This window comes from Mus caroli, unplaced genomic scaffold (assembly GCF_978045245.1).
Source record: "Mus caroli unplaced genomic scaffold, Mus_caroli_1 scaffold_18, whole genome shotgun sequence".
NCBI lineage: Eukaryota > Metazoa > Chordata > Mammalia > Rodentia > Muridae > Mus > Mus caroli.
Window position 1 is genome coordinate 71,371,803 of NW_028227273.1, and position 24,015 is coordinate 71,395,817.

The 24,015-nt window shown below is 38.0% G+C and overlaps 1 protein-coding gene across 1 annotated transcript; it reads left to right on the forward strand.

The window, feature by feature from the left end:
• Positions 1–295: 295 nt before the first annotated feature.
• Positions 296–22,299, forward strand: LOC110289053 (vomeronasal type-2 receptor 116-like). Its single transcript, XM_085832643.1, has 6 exons — positions 296–665; positions 2,593–2,881; positions 3,164–3,976; positions 10,944–11,171; positions 19,003–19,126; positions 20,954–22,299. The coding sequence occupies exons 1-6, from the start codon at positions 469–471 to the stop codon at positions 21,871–21,873; spliced, it is 2,571 nt and encodes an 856-aa protein (XP_085688769.1). The 5' UTR covers positions 296–468; the 3' UTR covers positions 21,874–22,299.
• Positions 22,300–24,015: the final 1,716 nt, after the last annotated feature.

Below are 24,015 nucleotides of genomic sequence, written 5' to 3' on the forward strand. Positions count from 1 at the left end.
CACTGACATGGGACTTGTGACACAATGGTCAGTGTGTAATCATGACCTCAGACTTCAAGAGTTCTTCCCGAAGGTGGATCAACTAACAAAATCTGTTGACATTATTTCAAGTGTTCACATAAACAGATTTTGAGGCAGTTCTGGGACTAAATTTTCACAAAGTGGAATCTTTCCAGGGACCTCAAATTCCACAAACATGAGTGATGTCATTCCCCACCCTCATCTATATTTATCAGCCAGGTTTATCACATGCATGGTGGACATCAGATGAAGATCCTCAGGAGATACTGTCAAAGAATCCTCCAGGGGTGAGGAAACAGCTGTGGAAAATGAAACAGAAATACAGATGTAGCATCTCCTTGGACACAGTGATAAAATAGTACATGGGGATATATTAGTACCTGTTTGATTTGCTGATCTGTGTGGCACTTCACAAACCATTCTGCCCAGCCTCAGAGAAGGAAAAATATGTTCACTTTGATTTTACTCTTCTTGCTGCTAAACATTCCACTTCTTGTGGCTGATTTTATTTATCCCAGGTGCTTTTGGAGAATAAAACAGAATAAAGACGAGGATGGAAACCTGGGATCAGGTTGTAGCTTCTTTATTCAAGCAGTACCATGGCCTGTGGAGAAAGAGTATTTCAGTTCTATTTTGAATACACAGTAAGTGCTTTTGTATTTTCCATGTAAATGTGATCATGAATATTTCCTGAGTCTACTGAGGTTGAGGAGCAAAACAATGCAAAGTCTCTTTTATACTATTATTAATGTGCAAAACAAGAAAGAACTCCATATTCTATTAGAGACTAATGGTATATTACCACTTTAAATTGACAGAATTGTTTTTTCAAGCCTGCCTCCCATTTATAGGGATGGAATTTGAGTAATAAAACAACTTTGGGCCATTATTAATCACATATTATCCTATAATAGATAGTTCTATAGCACAGTGGCACAATGATATCTTATTGAAAGACATCATTTTTATGACTTTATCCTAGATGTGTTTATGCAAATGACAACAGAGTCTGGTGATGGTCCTTCCATAACTGTGCAGATTCTAATGTTTGTGCTGGGGCCACTAATGTTGGAGACACAACTAGCTATGCAGAGTCTTCATATAGATACTCAGTTACTTTCTTAAATTTATTCATGAGGTACCCATTTAATTATTGAAGCTGCAGCAAGAATTGATGCAAGAGATCTGTCCTCTGTCAAATTCCTATTTTGATCTATGCAAATTCACTGGCTTTAAGTCTTACAAAGTCCAGTTCTTCACTCTCTCATTAAAATAAAGAGGGAATGTATGATGATAAAGAATATGTTTGATTCTTTGAAAAGTGATATTATTACTAATAGTGGTGACTAGTTACTTCCCTAATCACCATCCTGGGTAACAACTGTGGCGTACTATAGTTGGCAATATTAGAGAATAAGGATAGAGGAGTTACTTACTAGATCATCTTTGCCATTATTAAGGAGCATGTCTTCCCTCTTTACCTCTCTGTTATTTAATCTGATACTTTCAATATTTATCATCTATGTCTGTTTTTCAGTAATCTTACAAAATGTAGTTGCATAGTTTACCAGTGTGGACATATCCACATTTTGATTTTGTGGATTTCTGATAGTTTTTTTCAGACATAGTCCTTTAGACCAAAAAGCCACTCTAACCACTTAAGTATTTTATGTTTCTTAATGTTTACTGTGGAGGAGTTAGTGTTTTATTTGTACAAGTACTAGTCTCAAATTTCTGTTGTGTGTTACTAAAATATTTAACGACATCATTTTTTTCTGTGCATTTATGAATAATATCCTAAAAGGACTTGTGTTTATAAAAACAAAAACCCCAGGACAGATGTATAATTTCTAACTAGAACGCAGATATTTAACTCTTAGTAAAAATTAATAATGAAGTAATATAGTTGGTATTTTTCAGTCAGATGTTTTGAAGTAATTTAGAAGGGATATGAGTTATTCTTTTCATAAACATAAACACAAAATAGAATTAATCCATTGAAACTGAATTTTAGAAAAAAGAACATTTAAGATAAGAATGATTATGTGGGGATATGATAAATATAAATATATTGCCTCCTAATGAGAAAGAATTTTAATGACATGAGCCAAGTATTGCCACAGAAGACTGCTGTGAACTTAACTGTCATTCTTTCACTGTCTTAGCCAATAGTCAATTTCATACATAATACCATAAACTCAATGGCACACATGCATTCCATGTATTTTACATATTTCTAATTAATTTAAAATGAATATGTGACTATTTTTACTGTTTCATCAAAGCATTTGGTGATTATTTACTGTCTTAGCAAACATTCAAAATCCAGAGGAAAAAAACTCTATTGGTGAGAATATGACAATAGTACATCTCATTTATGGGAGATGACTTTTCATGAACATATGAAGATTTTATTAGCTCCCAGCTTCTTTGGTCATCTCAACCACATTACACAGGTCATTTCAGTCTTAGGGGGTGGGGGCAATACAATCCAGTGCAGGATTGTCCTTTTATTGACTGCAAATAATATCTGTAAATTGCTGTCCTTATAAGCACTGTAACCTTTTACAGAACACACACTGAAAATCACAAGTATGCTCTGGTCTTGGCTTTTTCCATAAATGAAGTCAACAGGAACTCTGATCTTTTGCCAAATATGTCTCTAATATTTACATTCTCAGCACTGATTTGTGGTTATGAATCCCAATTAAAAAGTCTCATTCATTTGAGTTTACAAAATCATGAAATTTTCCCTAATTATATCTGTAACGATGACATATGTGCAGTGGCACTCACAGGACTAAACTGGGCAACAACTCTGACACTTTATACAATCCTAAACAACTTCATATCTCATCAGGTAAGTGTGTGTGTGTGTGGGGGGGTGGGTGTATGTATTAGGGGCAGGGAGGAACTCATGAAATCAGATATCGTGGATACTCCCATAGTCTTATTAAGCCTGAGCCAATCTATGTAGTTCAAGGGTACTATTCAGAGTCTTGATGGAGCTTTCAAATGTCCTTTTATGATATAAGAAGATGGAAGAAATAATAGCTGGCTTAGATTTCTAGAAATTTGCAGAAAACTATGTTTATAAGTTCTTAGGAATTCATTCTATCACATGCTGCTTCCTGTGTTCTAGTTCCTTCATCTTACTTATGGACCCTTTCATCCTGCCATGAGCGATCATGAAGAATTTCCCTATCTATATCAGATGGCCTCTGAGGATACATCTCTAGCCCTTGCCATGGTCTCCTTCATAATTCATTTCAATTGGAACTGGGTAGGGTTGGCCATCTCAGATAATGATAAAGGTGTCCAATTTCTTTCCTATTTGAGAAGAGAGATGGAAAAAAATACAGTCTGCTTTGCTTTTGTCAGCATGATTCCAGTCAATATGCATTTATACTTGACAAGAACTGAAGTGTATTACAATCAAATCATGACATCATCTACAAATGTTGTTATCATATATGGTGACACAGACAGTACTTTAGCTGTGAATTTTAGAATGTGGGAATCTCTAGATATAAAGAGAATATGGGTCACCACCTCACAGTGGGATATTACTACTAGTAAGAAAGACTTCACATTTGATAACTTGTATGGGACATTTGCTTTTGGACACCACCATGGCGAGATTTCTGGTTTTAAAAACTTTGTCCAGACATTGAACCTGTTAAAATGCTCAGATGAATATCTGGTAAAGCTGGAATGGATGCACTTTAACTGTGAAGTCTCAGCACCTAAATGTAAGACACTGAAGAACTGCTCATCCAATCACCATTTGGAATGGTTAATGGTACGTACTTTTGACATGGCCTTTACTGAAGGGAGCTATGCCATATACAATGCTGTATATGCTGTTGCCCATGCACTCCATGAGCTGACTTTTCAAAAATTTGATAATCTGCCCACTGACAATGTGAAGGAACAAAATTATGCCTGCAACAAGGTAGTTATTCTTGTATTATAATGTTTCATGTTATCAATGTCTTTAAGAGTCTTTTAGATGCCCAAACCAAGTGTGTTAGAAAATATTTTCTAAAATAGAGTGACCTATAAATACTTTTCCTACTGATCATGTAAATCTAGAAGTTTGTATAAATCTCTAATGTAAAGGGAATAGAGTAGAAGGCATAATTTGTCAATGTAGCACTGTGATTTTGATACAGAATACTTGACTATCATCACACATATTCTAATACTGAAAACATATCCAGTCCTTCCTCATGAACCCACTCAGTGATGAATCCTTGTTCATTGATTATCAAATATAACCATCTTTAGAGATCCCAACTTATGCTGTTCCCACTGTAGATGAGGGATATCACTTCTGTGTTTCTGTATATCTGTGTGTATATCTATATATGTCTATAATGTGTATATCTATGTGCATATACATTATATATGTACATATACATATACATTATATATACATATACATTATACACATACACACACACATATATATATTATAATTTTGTGTATTTACCTATATCTCTGTCTATGGCAGTTAACATAATTTTGTCAGTGTTTCAATTGCTTTGCCTAAGTGTATATTCCTGTGTATATTTATCAATGCATGTGGGTATGCTTTGTATATGTTCTTTCACTTATGTATAACTGTTTTGCTTGCCTGTGTCTTTGTAAGTGAGCATAAATTTGTCTGTGTGACAATGACACGCTGTGTGGATGTCAGTATATGTGTATGTCTTCTGATGTATATTCCTCTGTACATGTGTTTCCATGTGGTTTTGTGTGTGCAACTGGATAATTGTTTTCTGTGTTTTTGTGTCCGTTTAACTATTTTGATGCATATTCTGTCTCAGTGTGTATCTGTATATTCATATGTGTGTTTGGGCATGTATGTGCATATTGTGTAAATAACTGTGTGCTCCAGCCTGAAGAAGTAACAAAATTCTAGGCCTTTAGGATGAGGCTTGGGAATGTGACCTTTGTGACTCATTGCTCCAAGGTATGCTAATCATACCTTGATAGCGACATTCCTTCCTCCACCTACCTGCTTCCTGGGTTCAAAGAGTGTTCATTCAAAGAAAGTCACCCTGACCAATGCCGGAAACTGCCATGCAAATGTGCTATAGTTAGGGGCTCTTAGAAACTGAGAGTTAACCAAAACAATTACCAGGTATTCTCTGTGACTCCTGTGACTTTACACTTCCTTGTGACTCTTAACTGGTATCTTTGGTATTTTTCCAACAACGCCCTCCCCACTTCCTTGAGTTGTGGTTTCTTCCTTTAAATACCCCCTTATACAGCTACTCGGGGTGCCATGGTCCTCTACCCCTGCGTGGTGTATGACCATGGGCCCGAGAACGCTCTCGAATAAAAATCCTCTTGCAAGTTGCAGCAAGACCGTTTCTTGTGGGTGATTTTGGGGTGTCGCCTCTCCTGAGTCAGAATGTGGGAGAGTCCTCACGTTGTGGGTCTTTCATTTGGTGCGTTGGCCGGGAAATGCGACCACCCCTCACACCCAAGAACCGACTTGGAGGTATGGGGATCCCCTCTTGTGTGTGTGCCGGCCGGTGTCTCTGTTTTGAGTGTCTGTTTTCTGAAACGAACATTGGAACATGTGCTTGTTGTGTTGGGTTGTTTGTGTCTTGTCCTATGTTTCTGAAGCATGGCGAAATCTGAGTTCGGATCCATCTTAGTTTATTGAATTTGTGTCTTGGTTTTCGGGTTGCGAGATCGTGGGTTCGAGTCCCACCTCGTGCCTTGGTTTTACACCTGGCAGAGTGAGGAACAAGTGTGCTTCTCTGGTTTTGCTCTTCTAGGTAGAAACGGATGCTGGTGTTTGTAGATGATGGGGTGATGGGATCTGAAATGCGCGCGCGGTCGGTATTTGCAGCTGTCCTTTTGGGCCGTAAGGACCGGAGGACTGTGGTCGGCAGACGTGCTAGGAGGACCACAGGCTGTGGCCCCGGGGGACGCCCTGGGAGGTAAGGAGAGCCAGGGACGCCTGGCCGTCTCCGGATCGGTCAGAGGGACCGAGTTCTGTTGAAGCGGAAGCTTCCCCCTCCAAAATCGTCTTATTCTTTTGCCTGCTTGTGGAGGACAAAAAAAGGGTCGAATGTGTCTGGATCTGTTGGTTTCTGTTTTATGTGTTTTTGTGTATGTGTTTAGAGCTATGTGAAAATCTAGAAAAACAAAGGTAATTCTCATAGGTGCTTTATACCCTGACTAGAGATAGTTTACACCTGAGATGTGAGAGAATGGGTTTTGAAAAAAGCAGTACTCTCCGACTATCTGGAGATAATTTGGTAAAAAATAAAATAAAATAAAATAAACAGTATTAATTGGTCTTTGGGGCCCTGCACCTGTAGTTAGGAATCTAGTGTGGCTAGAGAAGCCCTGCTAGGAGCTGATTATAAACGCTGCTCTTATAGGGACCACCAGCTTCTCAAGTTCTTAAGTTCTATGGTAAGGGAACAAATGGCTGTTTTTCCTACAAAAATCTCTGTGCTTGTGATTATTGGATTCATCAGGTGACAAGGTGCTCCTCTCTTGAAATTACAGCTAGAAAAATTAAGAATTTTGTTTGGTTTAAATGAACAAATGTATGCGGCCATTTCATTTTTATTTCTAAATAGTTTCAAAAGTATAAATATGTTTTTATATGTCTTGGTTATAGATTAGTGGCTCATAAGTTATTAGTTATGATTAAAAATTTATAACATTGGTAACAAAAAGTTGACTTAAAACTGGTAACTCTGGGTTAGAGTAATTTAGAACTACAACATGCAGCATGAGACAATCCATGGGAACAGGTCTCTAAAGATACGCCTAAATTGAGTAATATTCTATGTAATTCTTATCCTAGAAATCCGATTTATAAAAGATAAGATTTAGGGTAGTGTCTTTTTGAAGTATTGGCGGCTACATCTTCTTGTGTTTGTGTGCAGGAACAGGCAGCCAAAATTTATAGCAAGTAATGTTTTTAGAGTTCATTTTTAAAGAAAAAACTAGATTGTTTTCACTGTTAAAATTGGGTTTTGCTTCTCAAAATTGTGGTTGTACTCTTATGTTACAAGAGAAATTAAAGGTTTCTCCCAAATCGCAGCCACCAGCCAATTCGGCTCCTCCAAAATCTATGAAGCCTCCTGAGTGGCCTAGTCCACAACCTTCCCCTTATCCACAGCCTCAACCCCAGCTGCCGAGGGAACCCTAAACCCCTCGGGGTGTCGAGAGGCGGACCACTGCGGGTACATGGAACTGCAGAGCACAGAGTCCGGGTGGACTCTGGTGGACCCGCCCAAACTTTAAACCCTTCAGTACTGGTCATTTTCCTCTGTTGGTATTTATAACTGAAAAACTAACCACCCCCTTTCTCAGGATCCCCAAAGCCTCACAGGGTTGGTAGAGTTCCTTATGTTTTCTTATCAGCCTACTTGAGATGATTGTCAACAGCTGTTGCAGATGCTCTTAACAACCAAAGAGCGAGAGAGAATTCTGTTAGAGGCTAGAAAAATGGCACGAAAGCCAATGTCGGTCTACACAGCTACAAAATGAGATCGACATGGGATTCCTTTTGACTCGCCCCAGTTGCGACTGCGACATGGCTGAAGGTAAGGAGAGCTTGAAAATCTAACGCCAGGCTCTGGTCTCCAAGGTGCCTCAAGATGGGCCCACTAATTTGGCTAAGGTAAGAGGTAATGCAGGGGCCGATCGAACCTCCCTCAATGTTCCTTGAAAGACTTATGGAAGCCTTCAGGCAGTTCACTCCCTTTAATCTTACCTCGGAAGCCCAGAAGGCCTCAGTGGCCTGGCTGGCCTTCATAAGGCAGTTGGCCCCCGATATCAGAAAGAAGCTTAAGAGAAAAGAGGGAGACAGTTAGGCGATCTAGTGAAAGAGGCAGAGAAAGTGTGTGTGTGAGAGAGAGAGAGGCGGGAGGCAGAAGAAAGAAAAAACAGGAGGGATCGTAGACAAGAGAGAAATTTGACTAGAATCTTGGCCACAGTGATAGGAGAGAAAGAAAAAGACAGGATCTAGACAGGAAACCTGGGCAACTGAAGACCGAGCCTCAGCTAAAAAGGCTCAGCTGTGTCAAACTGAAGTTACTTATTTGAGAGACACCCTTCAAGATGGGAAGTAGTGGCTAACTACACCAAGGCAAGTAAGAAAATTCTTGGGTACTGCTGGCTTCTACAGACTCTAGACACCTGGGTTGGCGACCTTAGCTGCTTTGTTGTACCTCCTAACCAAGAAAGGAGAGGTGTTTTGTGGATCCCGAATTGCCAGAAAGCCTTTAAAAAATTAAAAAGGCCCTCTTGATGGCCAGCCTTTGCCTGACCTAACCAAGCCTTTCACTCTTTATGTGGAAGAGAGATCAGGGGTCGCCAGAGGAATTCTTGCTCAGACTTTGGGACTTTGAAAAAGGCCAGTGGCTTACCTAACCAAGAAGTTACACCCTGTTGCCAGCGGGTGGTTTTCTTGCCTGTAAGCTATTACTGCCATAATCTGCTTGTCAAGGATGCTGATAAGCTCACTCTGGGACAGCAACTAGCTGTAATGGCATCCCACGCTCTTGAAAGCATTATCTGAAAGCCCCCTGACTGATGGATGACTACCAACGCTCCTGTGACACATCAGAACTTTTTGTTGACTGAACTAGTGACCTTCGCTTCATTCCACCTGCTGTCCCACTGTGTGAGACTGCACCTACTCACCACTGCGCTGAAATGATCTAAAGGATCAGATCAGCCTTGGCCTGAGGGTTCGAGCTGGTACACTGATGACAGCAGCCTCAAGGTTAAGGGTAAGCAGAAGGTGGGGACAGCAGTATGGTGGTGGACAAAAAGCAAGTGATCTAGGCCAGCAGCCTCCCTGAAGGGACGTCGGCCCAGAAAGCTGAACTTGTGACTTTGAGACAAGGTCCATAAATGGCAAAAGGAAAGTCAACAATGACAGCAGGTATGCTTTTGCCACTGTACGGAGCAATATACAGACAAAGAGGGCTGTTGACATCTGCAGAAAAAAAACTAAGATGCTATGGCTAAAAAAAATCAGATGGCAGATCTAACCACCAAACAGGTGGCCCAAAGAGCAATAATCCTGGCAGTCAAGGAGCCTAAAGATTATTATGACATCAGAGAGACCAGCTTTAGATACACCCCTGAGCACTATCAAGTTTGGACAGTATTTGACCCACCTGGGGACCAAGAAATTCAAAGGTGTGGTTAGGTCCTTTGACTACTATGTTACAGGACTCTCTGACTTGGCAGAAGAAATAGCCAAAAGCTGCAAGGCCTGTGCTATGACGAGGTAGAATTTACAGAAATTAAGCCAGCTAGATATTGCAACAAGTACTTGTTAGTGTTTATAGACACCGTTTCAAGATGGATAGAAGCTTTTCCTACCAGGACTGAAGATCCTAAAAGAAATCTTCCCAAGGTAATGGACCTGCCTTTGTTGCCCAGGTAAATCAGGGACTGGCCAAGATATTAGAGATTAGTTAAAAGTTACATTGTGCATGCAGGCCCCAAAGCTCAGGACAGGTAAAGAGAATAAATAGAACCATTAAGAGACCCTTACCAAATTGACAGCGGAGACTGGTGCTAATGATTAGATAGCTCTCCTACCCTTTGCTCTTCAGGGTTAGAAACACCCCTGGACAGTTTAGACTGACCCCCTTATGAATTACTCTACAGGGGGCCCCCTCCACTGGTAAAAATAGCCTCTGTACATAGTGCTGACATGCTGCTTTCCCAGCCTTTGTTCTCTAGGCTCAAGGTGCTCCAGTGAGTGAGACAGCGAGCAAAAAAGCAGCTCCAGAAGGCCTGCTCCAGAAGACCTGCTAGACATCTCCACGCAGAAAACCTTGAGACTCGGGTGGAAAGGCCCTTATCTTGTACTCTTGACCACCCTACTATCTACCTTTATGAGACCCCTTTTGATTTTGCTTCTGCTTTTAATTATAGGTCCATGTGTGTTAAATAGGCAAGTCACCTTTATTAAAACAAGAATTAATGCAGTGTGGCTTTTAGTTTTGAGATAACAGTACCATGCCCTAAAGGATCAACTATGTCAGGGAGAAGATAGTGTCTAGTTCTAAGATTAGAACTGTTAACTAGAAGAAGGGGGGAATGAAGAAGTAACAAAATTCTAGGCCTTTAGGATGAGGCTTGGGAATGTGACCTTTGTGACTCATTGCTCCAAGGTATGCTAATCATACCTTGATAGCGACATTCCTTCCTCCACCTACCTGCTTCCTGGGTTCAAAGAGTGTTCATTCAAAGAAAGTCACCCTGACCAATGCCGGAAACTGCCATGCAAATGTGCTATAGTTAGGGGCTCTTAGAAACTGAGAGTTAACCAAAACAATTACCAGGTATTCTCTGTGACTCCTGTGACTTTACACTTCCTTGTGACTCTTAACTGGTATCTTTGGTATTTTTCCAACAACGCCCTCCCCACTTCCTTGAGTTGTGGTTTCTTCCTTTAAATACCCCCTTATACAGCTACTCGGGGTGCCATGGTCCTCTACCCCTGCGTGGTGTATGACCATGGGCCCGAGAACGCTCTCAAATAAAAATCCTCTTGCAAGTTGCAGCAAGACCGTTTCTTGTGGGTGATTTTGGGGTATCGCCTCTCCTGAGTCAGAACGTGGGAGAGTCCTCACGTTGTGGGTCTTTCACAGCCATGTGTGTATTTCTATACAGATGCAAGTATCTCTCTATGTGTCTGTATGTTTCATATTGTAAATACATGTTTGTGTTTGTTTCCTAATTTCCTCTTAGAAAACTAAAATAACAGAAACATTATACTTTTGTTTATCTCTTTGCTTTCACTGAGATTTTTCACATGCATACTATCAATAAAGTTGCCATAAAGATGAAATAAGAATACATTTTCTTACTTTAAGAAAGAACATATACTCTATAGTATGCTGCCTGTCTTTCAGCTGGGTTCCTTCCTGAGAAAGATCCACTTCACTAATCCTGTTGGGGACAGAGTGAATATGAACCAAAGAAACAAGCTGCAGGAAAATTATGACATTTTCTATGTTTGGAATTTTCCACAGGGACTTGGACTTAAAGTGAAAATAGGAATATTTAGTCCCTATTTTATAAATGGTCAACAGCTACATTTGTCTGAAGATATGATAGAGTGGGCAAGAGGAAGTACACAGGTGGGCTTGGCCTAACTGTACTAATTTAAATGACACTGTCAAGTATGTGCATCCAACCTTCCTTGAAAGTGGTGAAATGAAATTGATTGTCAAATGAGAGACCAATTTATACCCTCCTAAGTTTCTTCTCTTCATTTTTCAGATGAGTTTTTAGTAATTCACTGAGGATTTCTAACATGCATACAATGTATTTGTATCATATCAGAACCTGTTTCTTACCTTTAACATTAATGTAAATTGTTTTAGAAAACAGTTTGATAATATTTTCAGTAAAGTTAGCAATATGCTATTGGTTCTATTTTTATTGCTATAAAGTGATTTCTACTCTTATGGTAAACCTCTTCAAAAGATACTTAAAGACTCTTGCTTATTGTAAGTATAGAGTAAATTCAACACAATCAAGTAACTGATTTTTATAATGTTCTCTTAAGCCTGTTTACCAACTAGTCCTAAATTTCCAACAACTCTAGCTAACCATATATTAACATTTTATGACATTTAAATACTTTATGAAATATCTTGTTTTCCAGGTTTTGAAAAATATGGGTATGGGTGTTTTTTTTTTCTGCATGTGTATCAGTGCAACACCTGCATGTATGGTATATGCAGATGGCTGATGAGTTACTCTAATCTCAGAGCACTTGAAAGAGCTCCATGTCACTCAGTAGGTGCTAGAAATCAAATTTGGGACCCCTTCACTGGTAGCAATTACTCTTGAGAGCTGAGCTATATCTGCAGCCCTGACTCATACCTATAAAAATAATGTTGACTAAAGGAAACTATTTGGTCCCACTAATTCTTGCACAAATCATTTAAACAAAGAAATATTTGCATAGTTTCCTTCTCAATAGGGGGAGAAATTGGTAGTAATTGCCTTTTGAGGAAATTTGAAAATGAAATATCTCATCTGCATACTAAGTATATTATAGGTATAAACTCTAATACACTTGATTTTAATGTGTCATATTCAAACTGGCCCAAAACAAAGTTGATTAAATGTCTTCAAGTTTGATATGAAGTGATTCCCAGGTTTCTCAAACAGTGTGAGAAGTATAGTTGCTATGGTCCTCAATGTGAGTAAGAATGCAATTCTTAGAGAAAAGAGCATAAGAACTAAAAGTGTAGTTACAGAGCTACATATACATTTAGAAGATAGCATTGAAATCTCATGTGTGTTCTAACCAGGCCTCACCTGAGCCTTCAAATACATCCACTGGTAGACTATAGATTTTAAGAAATGCAACCAGTGTTCTATTCACATATATCTTAATTCCAATGTGGAAACTAATAAATAAAAACATGAAGATGTCAGGAAAATATGATTCCAAACCTTGTAGTCATAGACTGAAGTGAGACTATATTTAATGTTATACTAAACAAAGAATCAAAGAATGATTATAAGAATGTTAAAAAATCAAAGATGGCAGTAACTACCTCTGGGAGAATACAATGAAAATATGAAAACTTTATTACAATAAGACACTGGGCATGTATATGATAGAGAGCTTCCAAAAAGGTATAAAATAATGAAATAATTCCAAACTAGAGTATATAATGGAAAAACAAAGTAAACCAAATAAATATTTCAGTGAAAAGACTCACAAAATGAATGCTCCAAGTTAAGGACAGGATGGCAAGACTTGAAGACAAGGCACAAGAATTAGAAACTTCAAACAATGACAAAGATAAAACAACAAGGAAAAATGAAAATCACAGTAACTTAGGAAGTATGATTAAATGATTACTTTTAAAATCTCTATGAGCAATACAAGGAAGGACATACTCTATGTATCAACAGGAAATCCATTATATTGCATCTGTACATTTCCATAATAATGTGAGAAATGTTTAGTAAAGGCATTTAAATGGCAAATAATCAATGTTTGAGATGAAATAGTCCTTGAAATATTTGACTTAAAATTTGTTGTTGAACAAAGGGAGTATATAAAATCTGCAAGAGAGAACCTTGTGTCATAGAAAATCCGTCTCTCAATAACAGCAGGTTTCTCCAGCATCACTCATTTTTAAATGAAAGTAGTTCATTCATTCATTCATTCATTCATTCATTCACTTTACATCCAGGTACCAGCTTACACACCCTATTCTACTCCTACTCCCCCCCCATCCTTTCCCTCCTTCCTATCCAATACTCCTTTCTTCAGATAAGGGGACCCCCCGCATATCAACATGCTTTGACATATCATAGTGTACAATAAATAGGCACAGTTTCATGTTCTCCTAATGAGGCCAAGGGGAGGCAGCCCAGCAGGAGTAAAGTTTCCCAAAGGCAGGCAACAGAGTCAGACACAGAACCTGCTACTGCTTTTAGGTGTCCCATGTAATGACCAAGCTTCACAAATGTTACATATGTTTGGAGTACCCAGGTTAGTCTCATGCATCATTTGTAGCAAGTGGTTCAGTCTCTGTGAGCCCTTAGAGCCCCTGGTAAGTTTTATGTAGGTTTTCTTGTGTTTTTGATTCCTCTGACTCCTACAATCCTTCTTTCCCCTCTTATCCAGGATTCCCCAAACTTTGCCTTTTGTTTGGGTGTTGATCTTTGCATGTCATTTTATCAATTGTTGGGTGAATTCTGTCTGATGATGATTACTCTAGGCTCTCACCTGCAAATATAACAAAAATATTATTACCAGCATCAGCAGTGGGCTTTCTCTCATGGCAAGGTTCTCTAGTTGGTCCAGTCACTGGTTAACTAGCCCCTGATCTGTTACATCTTTACTCCCACACATCTTTATGCAGGGTAAATTGTAGATTGAAGGTTTTGTGGTTAGATGTTTTCTCAATCCCAACAGTGGACATCTTGGCCGGCTATTGGAGATGACCATTAAAGGCTCCATACTGTGCTTTGCTAGGAGACTTAGCCAGGGTCATTCTCATAGATTTCTGCGAATTTATATTACCTGAGAATTCTAGCTTGACTCAGAGATGCCACTACCATCTTAGTGGTCTCTCCAAATAATCTGTTCCTCTGTCCTCCCCTTCTGTTCTCACCCCACACCACTTCCATTCAGTCCCCAAACCCATTCATCCACATTGTCTATTCTGTTTTCCTTCTCAGGGAGATACATATGTCCTACCTTGTGCCATATTTGTTACTTAGCTTCTTTAGTTATGTGCAGTGTAACATGTCATGGATATTCTTAAATAAGGAGAATAAATATTGTGTATTTAAAACATTTAGAGACATAACTGCCAATTCAGTTACTATATCCAGTGAATTTATTCTTCATAAAAAAGGGAAAATTTTTCATGATGAACACAATTACAATACGTCACAACAAGTAAGTACTAAAAAGAACATTTAAAAATCTCCATCATATTTAAAAGTAAGATGAACACAAAAGGTCAAAATAACATGTAAACAGCACTTGAATGCCTGACAGAAAACATCAAACATAATTTACAAATAACTTTTAGTAATAATTGAGTGTTCATGGTTATTTCTGATCAAATATCACAGATAATGAGTTTAGTTTTATTGATTCTTTACAAATTTCCAATCATGCACTGTGATTATACTCAATTCCCAGTCCTTTCATGTTTCTCTTTCCATGACAGCAATCCACAAAAAATAAAAAGATTAAAATTAAATAGTCCAATTTCTGTAAGTTATGTATTCACTGGATATGATGGTTTGTACTTGCTTGTCCCAGGGAGTGGCACTATTTAGAGGTGTAGCAGGATTTTCACTGTGTATGCAGGCTTTAAGACCCTTTTCCTAGCTGCCTGGAAGTTAGTAAACTGCTAGTAGCTTTCAGATGAAGATGTAGAACTCTCAGCTCCTACTGTCCCATGCCTGCCTGTATGCTGCCATGTTCTTGCCTTGATGATAATGGACTGAACCTCTGAAGCTGTAAGCCAGGCCAAATTAAATGTTGTCTTTATAAGATTTGCCTTGGTCATGGTGTTTGGTCACAGCAGTAAAACCCTAAATAAGACACTGGAGCATGGTCAAACTCTCAGTTCCTGCTCCATAAATAGAACTTAGTTTTTCTCTCCCATACTCCCTCAAGAAGCCCTCAGTTTTAGAAATCTGACTTCAGATTACTTACCATATATTTTAAGAGTTCATTTTATGCTTTCCTGTTAAAACTTCTCTTTCTTGGATTGTGGGGGAATGTGGGTGTTGGAATGTTGGTAAGAGTAGTCACAGAAAACTTTCATGCAACTCCTTCGCATCTATGAATCTACAATCATTCATATGATTGGAAAAGTAGTTTCCTATTATTTTAAAAGTAGGGAACAAAGAAAATGGGGTTCTACATGGTTTCTGGTGTTAGCAGAGAAAACACTATGGGACCTAACTGTAACAAGGCCACAGACTCAGACAAGGCCCTCAAAATGAGCACAGCCTATGGACATCAACATGGTTTCAGGCTTCAGTCCAGACCATGAAAATTCCAAAGTCTTCAGTCATAATATGTACCATGGAAATCAACATTGATTCCACATACAGTAGGAATATTGATTCAGATATAGCCATCAGCAGCAGATAGATCTTGACATCTCCCTAGCCTTACTTGGCAGTGTAGCTCACTCAGAACAGTATGGCTCCAGCTGCCAACAGAACTCATTGACATCAACTCAGGCTAAGGGCATCCACATGACCTTTGGTGGTAACACTGTTCATGGACATCAATACAGATCTCATTGACAGCATGATCTCTGGCCTAGACATGCACCATTGTGGCAGCAGGCTCCACATATATTTGCACAAACTTTGATAGAAACACAGACCACAGACACCAACAAAGACTCTGGGTGACATAGGACAACAGGTCCAGATATGGCTCTTGGTAGCAGTATGGAGCTCAATGTCTCCATGGCTAGAGATAACAGAAAAGACCACTCATATAAATATGGCCAGTGCGGGAATGATTGGTCTATAAAAACAGGTATTCTTTTGTGGCCTCCATGGGGGGAGTGTAAAAAAGAAATCCTTTACCATATATATATACATTATATATATGAACAGAGCACTTCTGTAAAAAGGGGTTAGGGGGAGGCAACAAAATGAAGTAGAACAAAAGAATAATAATTAGAATATAACTTCGTTTATTTATTCATTTATTTATTTTTTTGTGGACATGCCTAAAATAATCTTGACTAAACATTTCCCAATGGACGTCAGCATTACAACTGAAAGATCAGTCCCTGTGTGTAATATGTATTAATTAATCCCAGTGGCTAATTTGCTACCAGCTTCAATTGTTTATGTTAGTGAAAGAAGGAGATGCACACATAGCTTTTATATTTTAATATGTCTTAAACAGTACAATAGCTGGGCCACTGACCAACCTCCATGCTGTTAATCCTGAGCTATTACTTCCTAATTCTATGTTTCATTTCAGTTGTTCTTAACTCTACTTAGACAAGTGTCTGGGCCACAATTTTTGGCCCAGAACCAAGGGCACTTGCCTTACTTTTCTAAGTCATGTGGACTCTGTCTTTCCTCTGTTTGTACTTTCCTCCAGCATGGCAGACCTTTTCCTTCCTCCTTCTCCTGATTGCAAGCCCAGGAAATCCTGAAATTCTTCCTCTTTCTGTCCTCCCCAGCTATTGACTGTTGGAATCTTTATTTACCAACCAGAACCTCCTGGGGGGAGATTTGCAGAAGCTATTTGAAGATCCTTTAGTGTAAAAAGTTTTTTTAGGAAACAATTAGCATTCATAATGCGGGGCTGGTGAGATGGCTCAGCAGGTAAGAGCCGACCCGACTGCTCTTCCGAAGGTCTGGAGTTCAAATCCCAGCAACCACATGGTGGCTCACAACCATCTGTAACAAAATCTGACGCCCTCTTCTGGAGTGTCAGAAGACAGCTACAGTGTACTTACATATAATAAATAAATAAATCTAAAAAAAAAAAAATCAAAAAAAGCATTCATAATGCAAGCAGCTATAGCTGTACAAAAATTACTTCATTCCACAAGGTTCAACATATATATGTTAAGTATAAAACTCAAGGATAGAATTATATTATTATCCAAAAACATGCAGAAAAGTCTTTTAACAATGTCTAGGATCCATTCCGAATTTTTAAAAGGAGAACAAACAAAAACCTGACAAACTTAGAAAACTCTTGTTGCCATAATCAAGTTTTCTACAGCAAACTTATTGGTGGCATTGCAGTATATGGAAAGGACAATCAAATAATTTCCATAAGAACTAGAAATGAGATCAAGTTTTTGTAGTGGTGCATGTCTTTAATCTACATTCTGTGAATCAAGAGTCAGGAGAATCTCTCTCCACTCAAAGGCTACTCTGCCTTTTCTGTTGAATCTACTCAAACCAGGGCTGAAATGGATACTCTGCCTTAAATGAAATGAGCTGAATATAGATAAGGAAATACATTTTCTCATCCTCAAAATAGTCCTTAAATCTTACTAAGTGTGAAAACAAATAATAAAAAATAAATACAAAAATAGAAGGAAAGTACTGTGCCCTGATCTGTATAGAAAGTTGAGATCTACCAATACTACACAGTGAGACCCTGTTTCAACAAAAACAAAAAGATTTAATCCCAGCACTTGGGAGGCAGAGGAAGGCGGATTTCTGAGTTCAAGGTCAGCCTGGTCTACAAAATGAGTTCCAGGACAGCCAGAGCTATATAGAGAAACCCTGTCACAAAAAACCAAAAAAAAAAAAAAAAAAAAAAAAAGAAATAGAAAACAGAAAAGGAAAAGGAAAAGAAAAAGAAAAAGAAAATGGAAAAGAAAACGGAAAAGAAAAAGGAAAAGAAAAAAGAGGCAGAGTTGTGTTTAATCACATTTCTGAGGACATGTCATGAACCTGTGAATAATAGACTCTGTGATGGCAATATCAAAGGCAACATGAAACAAAGGATACAAATTCAGCATGCAGAGGTCAGCTAAATTCCAGTGCAGCATATTGACATCCATCACCAGACTCATTATAATACCAAGGTTTTCCTTATTTAAGAAGTGCTTTAATTAATTTTAAGCAATCTAAATTTTCACCATATTTGCAGGCTCCATAAAGCCTTTTAACTTCCGGAAAGTTCATTATACAGAAACTCAGTACCTCCTCACCACAAATGCCACAGGGCTCTGCCTATGCAGCTATTTTTCTCTTTCTATTTAGTTTGTTATGGTGTGCAGTCCTAATGTAGATGAGGTTATTTTGGTTATCTGATATTTTAGGTGTTTTTCCCCTTTTATGTATGTTCTTTACTTGTAATTTGTATCTATGTTGCTGTTATTAAACAATAATTATAAGCAAAGTGAGGAGGAAAAGGTTGATTTGGTTCATGGATTACACTCAAGGGAAGACAAGGCATGAATCTGGATAATGTAACTGAAACTTTGTCATTCGAGGTCTATTTACTGGCTTGTTCTGTATAATTTCTAATGTACCACTGCCTGTGGGCAATGCTGTTTCTAATAGGCTGGACACTCCTACATCAATTACCACTTTAAAATATGCTTCACAGGTCTGATGATAGGCTAGACTGATAGAGATAATTTCTCTATTAGGATCTATGTGCCTTTATACTGTACTTTTTCTTAAGAAGACAAGAATTTAAAAGAATAACTTCCTTGCAATCCCTGCACTACTTGCAAACAGGACACTACCACCTCTTCTTTCTAAATTTTAAGTTGATGGGAAACGATTCAATTTTTCCTCAATTTCTCCATATATTGATGTCTGTCACCAATACAATGCACTAAGTGAAATCTGGTAACTTTGTTGGTGTATATAAAATAAACTTATTAATGACACATGCTAATATAATATAATTTGTGAAGGGGTAAGTAAAACTCCTGATGGCAGGATATGTTTAATTTTCCTTAGATGCTGACCTCTGTGTGCAGTGCTGATTGTGATCCAGGATTTAGAAAATTCAGGAAGAATGGAATGCCAGCCTGCTGTTTTGATTGCAGTCCCTGCCCAGAAAATGAAATTTCTAATGAGACAAGTGAGTATTTCCTACAGGGATAAGTTCTTCAAATTGATTATCATCTTGCAGCCAACTGTGAATGCTGAAGTGGTCTAAAATGGTATGTTAAAAAATACATATGATTTTCCTAAGTTAGGGATTATAAGAATACAATAATTTAAAATACCCTTATTAAGAAAAATAGAACTTGTCATATATCTTTGACTCACTGAAAATTTATAGTAGATGAAATATTCTCAAACAGTTTTGATAAGAAAACTTCAGTGTTACTGTGTTCTAGAACATATTTTTCCTAGGGATTAACTCTCTCTAAAAATATATGTAGATCATGAGTCTTTAAACGATTTGTTTATATTGTCTTTATGTATGTACCTTTACGTAAGTTTATGCACCCCTATTGAGTAGAAAAGTATATGGAAGACAGAATCAGGCATGTGGCGAGAGGGAACCAAATCTAAGTCCTCTGAAAACAAATGGCAATGGCACATAATAATTTGTAAAACTATTAGAAACTGTTAAGGATGAGACAGGAAATTTTGTATAATAAAGAGACATCCTTCTTTTCAAATGTTCAGTGTTATTTAAAGTGTAGAAAATTGAGAATCACTGTTGGCACATAATGTGTAAATATTAGGAGTCCTCTATTCAATACTAGTATAAATAGTACCTAGTTAATATTTCCCACAATAGCATACACTAAAATTGTTTTATCATGAAAAGAATTAGCCACAAATTTCAAATGGTCTTGGCACTTGCATAGCCCATATTTGTCAAATAATGATTTAGTCAGGATTAACTGAATATCATTGGCAGGTGTACATTTATTCCCTTCCTTGGTGCACCATCCTATATGATTAAATGGAAATCCTTAAAGGATTTTATGACCAGTAAGATAGCTTAGCAGTTAAATCCTTTCCCATTATATATGATGGCATTAGTTCATTGCCAGAACCCATAAATAGGACGTAACCAACTCCTATCTGTTGTTTTCTGATATGCATGAAGTTTGACATAAAATATATATGTAAGTAATTCAACAAGGCTGTTTGAATACACCTGACGTTTGTACTGGGATTCAAGCTCAAGTACTCTCTAAGAGCAACATATTCTCTTCACAACCAAGCTACATTTCTAATTCCTCAAACAAATTAAGTGATAACAGATGTCAACAAAAGCATTGTTCCACATAAAAGACTTCAAACCTTGGAAGCATATTATCCCTTATTGCAATTATCCAGTCAATCGGTGCAATGGCAAACAGATTTCCTACACAAACAATAGTGGGAATTACAGAGCTTTATACCTGGAGTTGCATTCACTGTGGCTGTTTGACTGTGTTGGCCAAAACAATTACTATTGTACTGGCATTCAGTGATAAGGTTACTTATTTTCATGAAAAGAACTCAGGAATATGGAATTATTACAGTCAAAAGAGGACAAAAAAAGAAATGATCTTCATTTTTGCAGTTACAAACATTGATAATATATTCATATAAACTTTACTTCTTATTCTCAGCCTCATACCTCACCCATATAAACCCAGTTACTCTCGTGTTCATGAAAACGTTTATTATTTTTACTCATAAGTGCACTTATGAATATACACACCCATGGTAAATGATCACAACAATATTGTAAAATAGATAAAAATTTTTGTTGTTTTTGTTTACCATAACAATAAGAGGCATTAAAAATGGAATCAATCATTTTATGTAGCAATGACCTTGAATGTATTTTCAGCAACCAGATTCACATATTGAAACACTTCTTTTATAAACTTAAATGAAATATCCTGACAATAAAATTGCTGAAGCTACTCTAATAATACTTTCATTTTTCCATCAGATGTGGAGTTGTGTGTCCCGTGTCCAGAAGACCAATATGCTAATACAGAGCAGAATCACTGCATTCATAAAGCTCTTATATTTCTTACTTATAAAGACCCCTTGGGGATGGGACTTTCCTTAATGGCATTGTGCTTCTCTGCGTTTACAGTTGTTGTTCTTTTGGTCTTTGTGAAGCACCACAGTACTCCCATGGTTAAGGCCAATAACCGCACTCTCACCTACATCTTGCTCATCTCCCTCATTTTTTGTTTCCTCTGCCCCTTGCTCTTCATTGGCCATCCAAACTCAGCCACCTGCATCCTACAGCAAGTCACATTTGGAGTTGCATTCACTGTGGCTGTTTCCACTGTGTTGGCCAAAACAATTACTATTGTACTGGCATTCAGAGTCACAGCCCCTCAAAGAATGATGAAATACTTTCTTGCTTCAGGGGCATCTATCTATATCATTCCCATCTGTACTCTCATCCAAGTTATTGTCTGTGCAGTCTGGTTAGGAGCTGCTCCTCCTTCTGTTGACATTGATGCAAGATCAGAGCATGGTCACATTATCATTGTTTGCAACAAGGGTTCAGTCAGTGCCTTTTACTGTGTCCTGGGATACCTGGCCTGCCTGGCCTTTGGGAGCTTCACTCTGGCTTTCCTTTCCAGAAACCTGCCCAGCACCTTCAATGAAGCCAAATCCATAACATTCAGCATGCTGGTGTTCTGCAGTGTCTGGGTTACTTTCCTTCCTGTTTACCATAGCACTAAAGGCAAGGTCATGGTGGCTGCTGAGATCTTCTCCACTTTGGCTTCCGGTGCAGGGATGCTGATATGCATCTTTGTTCCCAAATGTTACACAATATTGTTTATGCCAGACAGAAATTCTCTTCAAATGATCAGGAAGAAATCATCTTCCCATGCTCACCTTTCATAAATTCTAATTGACACATGTGTAGTTGGTTCATAATCACCAAATATTGGATTACATTGTCATACCTATCTGTTTATGGAATGACTCTCACTGTTTCCCTTATGATTTTGCCTAGCAGTATCATGTCTTCTGAGGTCTAAATTGTCTCCTGTAATTATTCACAATGTTTTCCATCAATTGTGCTCTTTGCCAGAAAGAGAAATACAATCCGGATTCATTTAGGAGTTAAGGAGTTCTACTATGAACATAGAGGAGAAAGATTTGGGAGAAAGATTTATTTCAGAAGATGGAATTATGTCTTAGCAAATAAAATCATGCCCTGCTCTTGTAGAGGAAATGATTCAATACTCAATCCTACCAACTCTTATTAAAAAACCACCTGTAAAAATAAATACAAAGAATCAGATGGTCTCTTCTGGGCTCCAAATTTACCTGAATTTATTTATGCACATAATAACACACACACATACACACATACACACACACACACACACAAACTAAAATTATATACATTTTACAAAGTATAGAACAATATTACAAACACTTTACTGTGGTGTCAGAATGACAGGAACCAACAGAGAAAGGATGAGATATGGGTTTATCTTTAGGCATTTTACGTAAGAACCCTTAACTTTAAGTGTATCATAAAAGACACAGTTGTTTAATAGACAGTGAAAGCAGATCTTGTTGAAATGACTTATTCTATGTCTGCAATTTAGATGACTCTGTGCAAAAATCAGCTCTGATACCACAGAGTAATCTGAGGTTGGCAGCTGGTGGGAGTCATGGAGATCGGCTTAGAAATCAACGGGGCTTGATGTTTCTGGCAGTCAGCAGTTAGCAAAGAGAAAGGGCAGAAAGCAACCATTCACACACACACACCTGCACATGCACACACACATGTGCACACACACACACACACACACACACACACACCTGCATACATGAGCGCGCACACACACACAAACCACAAAAAGAATGGTTAAATTAATACAAGGTCCAACAACAGACATACACACAAACAGAGAGACAAACACACACATATTCACATGTTAGAAGACTAGAGCAATACTCCAAGAAACAGGCTCCAAAAATTTAATGTATACACTATATACATATATACACATATGCACATACATACATATACACACATACTGGTGGGTAGATGGAGCAAAGTTCCAACAAACAGGCTTCAAGCATTTCACACATAATATACATAAATATATACACACAATTGGTGGAAGATGAAAGCTCCAACACATACCCAAAGAAGTTATACATGCATATAGATGCAATGGATATAACAAAATTCCTAAGCACTCTCACACAAACTTTACACACACACACACATTTATATATATATAGATGGAAAGAACGAAGTTCCAACATATTGTCACATAAACTTTATATATGTACATACATACACATAGTTGATAGGTGGAAAGAACAATGTGATGACCACTTTATTCTTTCTCCTATGGCTTATATAGCCCAGAAAAGTATTTCAGGCAGTATAAGATTATTATTTAGTTCCCTTCTACTGAATGACTATGAAAAAGCTATTTTCCTAATACCTTTACAGAAATAATATTACATAGTACAGGTAAAGAAAACAGGTGACTTGCTATAGATTAACAAAATGTAAGCAATCTAGGTATTTTTCTCAGCCAGTTTCTCTTACTAGCAGGCAGCAATCTGCAAATAGAAAGAAAGGAGTGATTATTTTATTATTTATCTTTAAAAGTAACCTTATAAGTATCTTAAAAGAATCACACATCTAAACTTTTATTTAAAAGTTAGTCATATTTACTTTAAATCCTCTGATTGTAAATGCACAAGTCAGCAATTTTTTTCTTTTCTTTCTTTTATTTTATTTACATTTCAAGTGTTATCCCCTCACCTGGTTCCCCCCTTCCATATACCCCCTATCCCATCTGCCATCCCCTTCCTTCTATGAGGGTGTTCCTCCACGACCCACTTATTCCCGCCTCCCGCCCTTGATTTCCCTACACTGGGGAAATCTATTGAGCCTTCATAGGACCAAGGACTTCTCCTCCCATTGATGCCTGACAAGGCCATCCTCTGCTACATATGCAGCTGGAGCCATGTGTACTCCTTGGTTGATGACTTAGTCCCTGGGAACTC

What these genes read in the sequence shown, in the direction of transcription:
- LOC110289053 (XM_085832643.1), top strand. Translation starts at nt 469, where the DNA reads ATGTTCACTTTGATTTTACTCTTCTTGCTGCTAAACATTCCACTTCTT. An exon ending in AGTTCTATTTTGAATACACA is followed by an intron (nt 666 to 2,592) that starts GTAAGTGCTTTT and finishes AACCTTTTACAG; the next exon opens with AACACACACTGAAAATCACA. An exon ending in TGAAATTTCTAATGAGACAA is followed by an intron (nt 19,127 to 20,953) that starts GTGAGTATTTCC and finishes TTTTTCCATCAG; the next exon opens with ATGTGGAGTTGTGTGTCCCG.